Raw genomic sequence first — 12,967 nt, 5'->3', positions numbered from 1 at the left:
ATACATGGAGACACAAAAATTGAAAAACTGATTAATCGGACAGTATAGAAATTGGAGCCATGGATTCGAAAGCAACACACAAGTCAGCCAATCAACAGTTCGAGAAAATCAATTTTTCTTTTCGTCTTCGTTCATTCATGCATTATCTGTTTTGTCGATTCTTGCTGCGAGCATAGGCCACGCATACATCTCCGTTACGTGTACATTTTCAATATTATTATAATTTACCTTTTCAACCCTTTCGTCTCTCACTACATATTTCTCTCCTAAATCGAAAAAAGGGCCAAGAACAACTGCTTTCATGGCACTTATGTGTGCCATTCGGGACGAAAGGATTAAATAGATCTGAGTAAGCTGAGAACGGTTACATGGACAACTCATACGAATAACGGTGAAAAGTGGACTTGTGCTGTTTTGGAATTCAGGACTTCAATTGATATAAAGTTAAATGAACGAAAGAAACCGCAGAATGTTCAATACAAATTTTAAAACCGATTATTGGACCGATCACGGTACATTTAGTGTTAATTGTTATTATGCAGAGTTACCACTGCTACTCGTACCGCATAATAAAAGATTTATATACATTCGGGTAAAATGTTGTTGTAGGAAGTACCTCTGTTTGATTACGATATATGAAAGTCATACAAGGTAAACGAGACCTTTTCCTTCTTTAGTTTATATTTAAAACGCTAGAAGAGAACACCTTTTCATAATAATATTCATTATTCTTTATTTACTTACTTTTTATTTAGTTAAATATTTATTTATTTATTTATTTATTTCTATGCTTTACTTCTTTGTTACATTTACTTTAATATCTATACAGATATATTTGAAAGCAGTGAAGACAAAATTTCAGAGTTGATTGTACAGGACGATATAAAATGAGAATCACGAATAAAACATTGCGGTTTTGGTTTCAGTATCGGTTTCAAGTTATTAACGATTAAAAATCTGACGATCAGTTGATAGTAGGACGTGTGAGGTAGGTCAGTACTTGTGCGGACATTGACGTTCCGCGCGAGAGATAAAAACGTAAACCTGACTCACTTGTTCCGCTGCTGACAGATTTTTTTTATTATTTCTCATTTAAAAATGAAGTCGAAACTGTTATTTTTTTCCTTTGGACTTTCAATTGATGTTCTCATTAAAAACGATTTTTCAATTATTTTTCGTCTATTGTTGAATAGCCTGTGCAATATTATGCAATGCATATATTTCTTCATAAATGTAATTCATTATTCTTTATTTAAATAATACGTGAACACAATTGACTCTTTCGTTAATCGAAAGCCCTTCAGCTTTCTAAGAACCAGAGCGATCCAAGTCCTAAAATGCTATTTTAAATAACGAGAGTCTATAATTAAAATAATGATATATTAATTCTTTAGAGAAATATTTTTCAAAGTTCATCAAGAAATATTTTTATACGTAGTAACTCGATTAATTGTGTCACTATTCGTTAGCATTTGGTATATTGATACAACGAAAAGTCGATTACACTAACCCACTAAGAAAACGAAATTGGTTTCACGAGAAGATGGTCATTCCTATTTCGCAAGGTGCAAGATGAATTAAAGAAAAATAGCAATGGCATGTTTGTTTAGCTACAGGTCCAGAAAGGACTATCTAAAGAGTCGATGGTGTACACAGTCGAAGGAAGTTACATAGGTGGGCCGCATTTACGAGCATATCGTGCACGTCTGGTTCAATAAAGAAACATACTTCCACGAGTATAGTCGACACATTCGGTGGTAGGTGAAACAATATAGCAATCACATTAGAATCACGCGTGGGAGCGCATCTCATATTTACGATCGACCGAGATCTTTCGAAGGATTTACCGGTCTTTCGAATCTCACATATTTGTTCGAGATTTCTTTCTGATCGTATCCCTAAGGAAAATTCCCATATTCGTTTATTCTAAACATAAACATAAACTTAAAATTAACTAAATCAATTAAATTCTGAACAATCGATTTTGTGCACTTATATCATATATGGAGATGAATTAATTTGCAAAATTTTGAGTTTTTAACGTCTACAAGTTCATAATAATATATACTATTTATTGCATTCTAACTGCACACATTCCAATTTTACAATTGGACAATTTTACAGGAATGATTTGTTAATAGTATTTATAATTTTATTAACAATGCATTAAAAGTAAAAATCTATTAGTGAAAATTATAATTGAAATTCAAATGTTAAATGGTCACGTATGTCATTATTGATTTCTTCCTGGCATTTATTCTAAGGCTATATTTTTCATAAATGATAGGTATATATTAATAACACGTCAATTACAATATTTTTATATTAATTTGAAATTGATGCCTATAACGAGACACGCGTTCATGTTTGTGTAAAAAGTATTCTATTCTATATTTTCAACGAATTTAATAATGTGCCCTTGAAACCCACTGAAACGAACACTGCTTTGGACAGTCTGATTTGACGTTGACATTCTGACAAAAGCGGGGGGAGACATCGCGTGCTTTGCAACCACAATCATCATTGCAAGAGTGAAGGTTCATTTCACGTCTGGCGACACAAAAGCGAAAAGCTACAACAATGAGGGAGTCCCGGGATAGGTCCGAGAAAATTACCGTTTGCGTTTTACGAGCGGAATAATTTCTCTGGTATTACGCGCGGAAACGTGGTTCACCCACGCGTCCTTTAACCTCCGTCCTCCTCGATTTTCTCTGCCGCTTTGTCTGATCCACCGTTCCGCGAGAATTCTGGGCTTGCCAATAAATAATTTTTTAAATAGTTCCTACCATATTCTGGAACTGATTTTATTTCGGAATACGTAATTCACGCGTTGGCCACTACAATCAATTTAAATAATTCAATTTTAGCAAATTCTAATTATTCAAATTGGTACTACGTACGTTAAAGCGTAAAGAGTTAAATTACGAGGTCTAAACACATTAAAAATACCTTAAAGCAGGCAGAACCATTATGAAGAAATTGTTCGTCTAATTCAGTTTTCAACATGTTAAGCATAACAATGACAGCCAGATTACTCGTTAACATTGAAGAAGAATTAAAAATAGATTCGGTTAACATATATTCATTAAAATAAAGTAAGAGAATAATTAATTAAGAGAAATGTAAATATATTCGGTTGTTCATGCATATCTAATATTTTCTTCTGTCACAGAAATATCGTTTATTGTACAACGAATCAATGCTTACTGTGTAAAAGAAATATTATCTGCTTGTTCGATGAATGTCCTCTTAAAGACTTCATAATAGCTCAAAACAATAAAAACAATACGTGTACATACAGGTTATACATTTTACAGTATTTTCTTTAATGCTTTTAAAGAAATCTGAGTAAAACATATCCTTTAACACTAGAACTACCACACTAATCAGAGTGACTAGTCTCGGTATTCTTGTTTCGCAATTATTAATATTTTCAAAGCATTGCATATTCGAAATAAGTTTGAAAATAAATAGTTTCATTTAAATATTATTAAACTGAAAATAATCTATTGTGACAATTTTTATGGAGTTTACATATCAATCGTATTAAATGCTCGGTAGGTCTACTATTAAAGACATCCGTATATTCTTATAAAAGCTCAATGAATTTTATTAATCTCCAATAAATTCAATCAATTTTGCATTTATCAAGTTCAAACTGTATCTCGTGGGAGTGTTGAAGAAACGTTCGATCGTTTCCACGAAACGGCGAAATCGCAAATTCTGCAGCCCTTCAGCAGTTTGCCGCAATTCGATAGCCTCTCGATAGATGTTTCGATGAAACCAGTAAATTTGGGTGGTTTCGGAAACGGGGAACCTGGTCTGCATCGAAAATATACGATGTAGTCGACTTGTGCTCGAGAAGGTCGTTGTACTACGAGTACAGAAACCTATCCCAGACCTGGCCCTTTCTATTTCTGTCGAAATCGTTGCTGAAATCGCCATTCCGACTACCCACTACCAATGGCCACTCGAAGAAGAAAAAGAACCAGAATTATCGTTCGCCATTGAGCGCGGAAACGAAAATTAGGTACACTCGACGTTATCCCCAGCTTCCGTACTCCATTTCGGAAACGTCTTTGATAAGTACACTTTACTACATGGAGTTCATAGTGGTACTGTACATTCCGCTATAGAAGTGCTTTAAATCTGGGAAATTCAATATGAGCAGAAAAGGAACATCACAAATTAATATCCAATCTAACAATTTGTAACATTCGAAAGAATTATAATGACACTAGACGTATCAGTCGGTAAAACTAATTGGCATGTCATAGAAATTAAAACAGTGCATTTATTGAAGTTGTTTTATCGAATTTCACTGTATTTCATTGTACTTGTATTTCTAATAATTGTAAAACTATAAATCCGAAAGTTAATCTAGATATTTATTAAAAAATTAAACAATAAGTAAATAAGTATTTATTATTCTAATATAATAGGCGATTCCCTTATTTAATGGAATATATTTTTTAATTAATTACATTTGACTTGCGATTTATTATTTAGTTTCCCATATTCGATTGTGATTACTTATCGTATAATAATTATGTATAAGGTATTACTTATAATGTAAGTTTATCCTCTGAACAATAATCTATAGAACGTATTCTTACTTTAAATTCAATATTTGCTATGGAGCAATTTATGAAAATAAAAATTTGTTAGGCTTTGATAGGTAAAAAGTTGATTAACTGTTCATATTAATACAAAATAATCTGCAAATTCATACAAAAAAATCTATTAATATCAGCGAAAATATTTATGTAATAATATTAATGAAATTATTTAAAATAAAGTCGATTTGGTAAATGACAAAAATAGTACGATACAAAGAAACGATGAGAAAGAAACGGTAAAAGAGATAAAAATAATTTCGTGTTGGAACAGTGAAACTTCTTTGTAAGGTTTTCCTTCTACCTGGATCATTGAACCGTCGAATAGTATGATTATCTCGTAATTCGTGTGGCGACGGTCGTCTATAATTGTATGATCCAGAGCACAACGATATGATTAATGGACATAAAAATACCGCATCGTTCGATTTTTTCTTCATTTCTATCAGCTTTGTTACAGAAATGAAGCAGCTGCCACTGTAATGCTTGCCAGGGCTTCAAAACTAGCCGTGTTGACATTCACAGGTTCTTCTTTATTAACCCGTTTTCACGTAAAAAGTATGAAAACATTATTTTTAATAAATACTCGATTGATGAGTCCTCATATACCTGATATATGTATCTTATATTATAATATTATAATAAATAAACTAATACTAGAACAAATCAATTTGTTCAAATATATTATTTAGCTGAGAGATTCATATGTTCACTTTATTAATATTACCTGTTTCCTTATTCACTAAATAAAGTTGGACAGACACTAAATACATGTTCAGTTCCTGCCTCACAGATTGAATTTATTATTAACTTAATAGTTATTCGTTAAAGTTTTACATACTTTAACGTCATTCGATTTCATTTTCTGTTACAGGCTCATGTAGTATCGGCTTTTGAGCAGTCCTTATCCAATATGACACAACGATTGCAACAGCTTACTGCAACTGCTGAAAAGAAAGTGAGTATTATCTACGAGATTCTGTTTTTTAAATATTTAATTTCATCTTACTTACCACCTCGATTCCCAAAGTTGGTTTTCTGTATTTATAACATTTTCAAATTTTCAAATTTCTCCGAAACATTTTAATTCTGGGACGACATTATGAACAATAAAACACAACGAAACAGGAAATGAAAGGTCCATTTGAAAAATGATTTCAACGAAATATAAATTATATGATTTCTAGAAATTCAATGATAGCCAACATTTTTTTCAGACAAACGAATAAACCGTATGATTTATTCATTACTCACGTTTTTTCCCTGTCTGTACTATGGCTAAATTAACCGGGAAAAATACAGTTTATTATATTAATGAAATTGTAGGCATGCCTATATATATAAATTTCGATAGAAACAATGTCAAGTTAGAATCTATCGAATGAATTTATCTCGATTTGAACTTTGTCCAGAGCAATTTACGATTGAAATAAAACATTTTCAAAAGTACCATGACAACTGAAAAATCCTCCGTATAAATGCTGACAAAGTCACTGATTTCCATTGTTTAATAATGGTATCACGCAGGGTGCCGCAGACACCATAGACATGAATAAAGATATTCTCATCGTGGCATATTCTCCACGTCCGTAAGTTAACCTCACCCACGTAACCTTCGCCATAAACACTGGAAGCCCTGAAAATGTCCAGTATCTCAACATGCAGAGCAATCGAAACTTCGATAAAACTATAAATCAACTGTTGTCACCGAATCCCTTTTCAAATCGAAGACTGAACCGACCAGCCGACTTGAAAGCTACGAAAATGCTATCTGCTTTATCTAACGGCAATGCCCAATTAGTAAACCGCACAATTATGATTCCAATTCCTTTGGAAGCCGCGAAAGTGCTTGGTTTGAGAGTACCGGAGTTAGAAAACTCCTCGACCGGATCAAATTCATCGCCCTCGAAAAGCTCTACTGTTTCTCCTGTTTCCAAGATCACTAAGAAAAGGTCAAACGATGCTAATCAATCAGACAAGTCCGCTAAACGTCATCGAAACATGGAAGTGAAGGCAACGAAAAAGCTTCGGGATTTAAACGAGGAACAAAGCAGCGACGGAGCACAGCCGACGAAGAATCTGAGTAGTTTTCATGCAAAATTGAAAAAAGGATTGAAGAACATATCATATAAAAGAACGTATCGGAGAAATGATTCGGAGGATGCGAAGGTGCCCGAATCTTCGTTCAGATTAAGCCCAGTTGCGTTGAACGAAAGCAATCAATCGTCGATTAATGGCAGGTTGAGGAAGAATGTATCCAACTATCGAAAGAACTTGGCAGACAGACTCGAGGAAGATTCGAACACGAAGTCCATGAAACAATTGTTCAGCATGGCTGACTCATGGAGCAACGATTCTATGATCAGCCACTCGGATAGTTGCCCTTGCTGTCACAATCGAGAACTTCGTCATTTTCACACCACTGATTTCGTTGATGATATAGAACGACGTTAAAATTTTGTCTTTTTTCAAGATATTGTTATACTTTACTGAGTGACAGCGATATCCATTAATAACACCAATGGCGAAGGATCTCTTGAAAATTAGTTAAGAACGTTGCTCCTTTTACATAATTAATTTAAGTGATAATATTTTTTTGACGATAATACATATTAACGAATTAGCAATATATTTGGAGAGAACTTTCTGCAAATTACATGTAAAATGGTGGAATTTACTGAAACGCTAAACGGTTTTTGTAAGTAAAATAAGTATATACGTATCACAAAAGATGGAAATTATCATTTTCAAGGTATATTATCAGTTTAAAAATAATTTAATAATGGAAATTGTTGATAGATTCGAAGAAGATATACAAGAAAGGTATTCGACAAAATGTACGAAAAATATCGATGAAGAGCTACCAGTGAAACTTTCTCCTAAATGTATATCCATTGTTTAAAAGAAACTGAAAGTGTACAGTAGCTTGAAGAAAACCGAAAAATGTCGTGTGATTGCTATAGAAAAGAAAAACAACTTTAACCGACGACTTAACACTGAATTTATATTACGAAGAAATAAAATTATGATACCGATTCAACCTACGTGTTAAAACTTCTGTACTTACAAATTTCGCGCGATTAACGTTGTATAGAGAAGGGAAAGTTTCACCTCCGGATTTGCGAGATCGTTTTTATGATCCCATAAATCTCACTGCATAGAGATAAATCAGGGACCATGCATTCGCTAACAATTCCCCCAATTATCCTCGATTTTCCCGCCTTATCTGATTCCCGACTGTTATCTGTAAATCGGCCGATAAAGCTGCTCGCATTTACGAGAAACGAACACAATTGTATGATCCCTGTAATTTTCAGGATTCCGAACTGCAGGAATTGCGGGAGACCATCGAAAGGCTTCGGAAACAAAGCGCAGAAGCTGGCCTGAATAACGGACCAACCGCGAACAATGGTCGCCGTCATACTCTCGGCGATTCCGATTCCGGAACGACCGGGTGCACCGGCAACAGCAATCACCAAGGTGCTTCAATGGCTAGACAATTGTCCGCGGACAGTGTCACGTCGTTGAACTCGTTGAGCAGCGCTTGCTCGGCCAGCAGCCATCACAAAAAGAAGGGCTGGCTACGCAGCTCTTTCTCGAAAGCGTTCTCAAGGTCTCGGAAAAATAGACACGGTTCCGTTTCCGACGCGGAGGATTGCAAGGAGAGCGCTGGAGGAGATTTGAGCGCGCCGAACAGCCCCAGGCTACCCACCGCCTCGAAACATGAATCGTCCAGAGGTCAGGGGACGCGGAGCAACGGGCAGAAATCGCCAGAAGTCGAGAACCCATTGACTGGAAGCAAGAGCAGCTCCGCTTTGTACAAGAAAGAAGACGAAGACGTGGTCGAATTGAAGAAGCAGCTCAGGGAAAAGGATCTCGTGTTGACCGACATCAGGCTGGAAGCTTTGTCCTCGGCACATCAGTTAGAGTCTCTGAAAGACACTGTCATAAAAATGAGGGTAAGTAAATTGGGTTTCTTTCGTGAATGTACACAATAGGCCTCTGTATTTTTTAGAACAGAATTCTCATTGCATGATTCATTCGTTTGATTGAAATCAGCTACCGAGACTGTCGAAAAGAATTTAAAGCGAACGGAGTAAGGAACACAGGTAGAATTAGACAGAGGGGAAAGAATATAATAATTTTTAATGTCTATTTATTATTTTTATGGAGAAGTACGTTTTTTTTTAAATAAATATGCGTAAAAAATTAACGTAACATTTACCGTAACAATGAGAATATTTTCAGCAGCATTCACTGTTTTCTAATATTACTAACATAATGAGTTTTTAACTGCAGTTCATTCTTTCAAACAATTAATCAAAAAATTTCTCAAATTACACTTTTAAAATGTATCTTTTACAGAACGAGATGCTCAATTTAAAACAAAATAATGAACGACTTCAAAGACTGGTAACATCAAAGTCTTTAACATCGTCTCAGTCGTCTCTGCCCAGCGATCCGGACAGACGTTTCAGCATGACGGAAGTGGCTTCTACAGTTGCTGCGCTAGCGAACGGTGACACCACTTCAGCGGCAGATCAATTAGAAAACTTGAATGTACCGGAACATCCGGTGGTACCGTCGACCACCTCGACTACGGGAGAACCAACTTTGGAGCAGGACATAGATGGAAAAAGGATTAACGTGGCTATCTATCTCGGTAGCGAGAAAAATTTCAATTATAATCTATTAACTGGAAGTACATCTGATGGCAGCATGGGTGAACCTCCCCACTGTGTCATCGCAAGTGTCTGCATTAGCAACAAGACGACTTGGGATTCTCTCGATTCTACCGTGAGACGTTGCTTCAAAGAGTACGTGACGAGAGTCGATCCTGTGACGAATCTTGGTCTAGGCGTGGAATGCGTCGCCGCTTATCATCTTGGCGAAGCTTCTAGGTATACTTTTCTGTTACTAAAATTGTCATGTCTGTTACGTAGAACTTTTATATACAGTATTATTATTCTACATGACAAATAATCATATATACATTTGTTTAAGTTTTATGATATAAAGTTGTTTGATTGATATGTCAGTGAAGTACGGTGAACATTAGTAACTAATCGTTTGGTTATCGAACGGCGCGATCGCGCTTCTCCGTTATACTGTCTAAAAATGTCAGCCTATCGGTTCGTAGAATCCAATTAAGTTTATGTATTTGTTTCCCTTCTAATTACTTAATTTGATTTTTATTGTTACCTGCTTAGATATGCAAAAATGGAATGATCACACTATTTAGAATCTTGTCATGTAAAAACAGAAAAGGATCGCATGGCTTGGTATTTTTTGACATTAAGAAACTTTGTTTTATTTCTTTTCAAAGGTGTAGATTATGAACTTGCGTTTATATTTACGAAAATGTCTATAAATTGGTATGTGTGATCATGAAATGTAAATTATTGAACAAATAAGACAATAGAACGTCGCGACGTTTAAGTATACCTCTATCGTACATAACATGTGTATGATTAAACACCAAGATAAATGGGTACAGTAATGTCATTACAAGAACTGACTGCTAGATTTAATGATAGCTACTATAATTAGAAATTTCTGATATACAAAAGTGACATGTTACCTCCATATTTCGAAATTTCTAACGAATATAGAAAAACTGTTTACCTTTATTCGCCTACCGTGCGTATTCATATTTTGGATAATTATTTGTAACGTTTTTATCATTTTCCTTCTTTTTCGTATAGATGCACTACTGACTCTCAGCATCCAGAATTACTTCCCTGCGGATATCTGATTGGCCACGTGAAAACTATTTACCTAGTGCTATCCGGTTACTCGTGGCTTGCAGTAGACACCTTAATACCACGATCTATAGTACAGCGGCTGATATCACTGCTAACCGAACATCGCAGGGTCATTCTTTGCGGACCCAGCGGTACCGGCAAGAGCTATTTAGCTGGAAAATTGGCTCATGCTCTGGTTGATATCGATAACGATACAAAAGACGCGGCAGCAGTGGCCACGTTTAATGTCGACCACAAATCTAGCAAAGAACTCAGGCAGTATCTCGCACACATCGCCGAAAGATGCGACTCGAACGCAGCCGACGAATTACCGAGAGTAATCATACTCGAGAATTTGCAACACGCCGCGTCCTTGGGTGAATTGTTCAGTGGTCTCCTTGGTACTAGACACTCGTCTTGCCCAGCTATTATCGGTACAATGAGCCAAGCAACCTGTAGCACAACTAATCTTCAGTTACATCATAACTTCAGGTATATTTTACATTTTTTTTCGATTAACACTCTTTGTTATCCATTTGTTATAACGTACTGAAAGCAACGTCACATCCTCTCTTGCATCCTGTATTTTCTCACTAAACGTTTTTAAGGTAAACGTGTTTCTATTTATAAATCTACTCCTTTCCCCTGTAATACTTTATTTTGTAATAACTTTTTCTAAATTGTTATTTACAGTGGAAAATATGTTTCGGCATTTTTGTATACTCCGTATAATATAAAATAACTGTTTAATCAAACTTATTTACTTTTAGAAATTCTGTATCCAATAATAAATGCTTTTAATGCAAACTGGGCAAATTTAGAAGGTGCAGTTGTCCCAAAAGTAAATAAAAAATAGTTGGGTAACACAGATGTAAACTACTTCGATCATATATAACATATATATCGAATTACAGGGCTTGCACATTTACTGTAAGAATCGCTAAGAATTAAGAGAATACCATATCATATAATTATAACAATGTTACGTCTTATTAATTTTTCTACGACACATTTTTTTCTTACTATTAACACTTTGCGCTCCTATGTCGAGTGTGACTCGACACCAGTTTTATTCACAGGTGCGCTTCTTTGTCGAGATATTTTATAAGATACAACTATATAGATATTTGATAAGATACAACTACATATTGTTATTTTCAATATTATTAGTAAAAAGGATTGTTTATACTGCTCTCTAGAAACCAACCATTTTTCAAAATATATTTCAAATCAAACATTACAATAATGCAGAGTTATCGAGAAAGAAATACAAAAGAAATTCAAAGAGCAAAGGATTAAGAGTTAAAGAAATAATATTTAAAATGATAAAATTAAACAAGATGTCTTTCATAATTTGTCTAAATTGTGTGTAATTTGTTTTCGGCAAGAGAATTCGATAAAGCTCAACATACTAAATACAAACTACGTTATTTTCTTAAATATTTTCCGAAGAAAATAATAGTAATAGCTTATGCAACGCAACCAACTGTTTTCACACTCTTATTCCTCCGTCTTCTACATTAATTTTCTCCGACCGTTTTTTTGCCAGGTGGGTGCTTTGCGCTAACCACATGGAACCAGTTAAAGGGTTCTTAGGCCGTTACCTCAGACAGAAACTATTAGAGCACGAGCTTCGCGAGTGTGGTGGGACCAGGAATGCAGAAATGGCAGCGGTTGTCGAGTGGTTGCCCCGTGTTTGGCTACATCTCAACAAGTTCCTAGAAACTCATAGTAGCTCCGATGTGACTATAGGTGAGGCGATTGAAGTTAACGATTACTATACTTCGATGATCTTTATTTCTCCGGCGGACCACTTAATAATGAATGTTTGGCTTACAGGACCACGACTATTTCTGTCTTGCCCGATGGAAGTAACAGGTTCTCAAGTATGGTTCACGGACTTGTGGAACTACTCGGTGATACCATACTTGGTGGAAGCAGTCAGAGAAGGATTAACACTTTACGGCAGACGCGTTAGTGGAAATGGGAATGGCGATACTTCCTGGGAAGATCCAGCTCAATTTATCACTGCGAGTTATCCGTGGATTTCTCCGCATGCGGTGCACGGTGGCAGCGATGCTCTTCTACGTTTACGTCCCGAGGACGTTGGTTACGATGTCGTTACTTCTGGACACACTTCCGGAGTCGGAGGATCGAGCGTTAAAAGCCTTGGCAGCACGCATAGTGACACCGAAGGTGACCCACTGGTTAGTATATCTCCCTTACTAATTATGTTCATATATTAAACTGTGTTTGTGTACATTTATGGAAGAACAGCAGTATTATCAAATTGATTACAATATCTGCTTTATTTCGTTTTTTCAAAACTTACATATGACCAATACATGGACATCAGTGTACTGAAGTATTTCGAAAATTCAAATAACAGTTTTCATAAATTGCAAACTGTGACTATGTTAAGTTAATTTAACTAAAACGTTTTAAACAGTCTGAGTTTACTGCCACATAACTTTACCATAACCGGTTTTTAATCTTACTGCTAAAGAAAGTTCATATACAGTAAGAAGTGTACAGTAAGAAATGTACTTTCTTAATGTTTCGTTAAAAAGTCATAAATTTTAAGTGTCATATTTAATTATCATTAAA

General features: G+C 35.3%; 2 protein-coding genes across 14 annotated transcripts in view; both read left to right on the top strand.

The window, feature by feature from the left end:
* sick (sickie) overlaps positions 1 to 12,967 on the top strand; it is a 520,404-nt gene that overhangs the window by 502,516 nt on the left and 4,921 nt on the right. For all 13 annotated transcript variants that reach the window (XR_012999731.1, XM_031978463.2, XM_076372255.1 and 10 more), the window contains 6 exons: positions 5,491 to 5,574; positions 7,934 to 8,575; positions 8,982 to 9,517; positions 10,322 to 10,852; positions 11,910 to 12,112; positions 12,200 to 12,567. Coding sequence is in view for 12 of the 13 variants with exons in the window: in XM_031978463.2 (XP_031834323.2) it covers positions 5,491 to 5,574; positions 7,934 to 8,575; positions 8,982 to 9,517; positions 10,322 to 10,852; positions 11,910 to 12,112; positions 12,200 to 12,567 (2,364 nt within the window). In the remaining variant the exon portion in view is untranslated. The remainder of the gene's footprint in view (positions 1 to 5,490; positions 5,575 to 7,933; positions 8,576 to 8,981; positions 9,518 to 10,321; positions 10,853 to 11,909; positions 12,113 to 12,199; positions 12,568 to 12,967) is intronic.
* On the top strand, positions 5,922 to 7,899 carry LOC116427744 (uncharacterized). The gene has a single exon (XM_031978470.1). The coding sequence runs from the start codon at positions 6,276 to 6,278 to the stop codon at positions 7,068 to 7,070; it is 795 nt and encodes a 264-aa protein (XP_031834330.1). The 5' UTR covers positions 5,922 to 6,275; the 3' UTR covers positions 7,071 to 7,899.

The sequence above is a fragment of the Nomia melanderi genome, chromosome 11 (assembly GCF_051020985.1).
Source record: "Nomia melanderi isolate GNS246 chromosome 11, iyNomMela1, whole genome shotgun sequence".
In the NCBI taxonomy this organism is placed as follows: Eukaryota; Metazoa; Arthropoda; class Insecta; order Hymenoptera; family Halictidae; genus Nomia; species Nomia melanderi.
Note: the sequence above shows the minus strand (reverse complement) of the source record. Positions and strands in the feature narration are given on the sequence as shown.

Coding starts and splice junctions, on each gene's coding strand:
- LOC116427744 (XM_031978470.1), top strand. CDS start 6,276: ATGCAGAGCAATCGAAACTTCGATAAAACTATAAATCAACTGTTGTCA.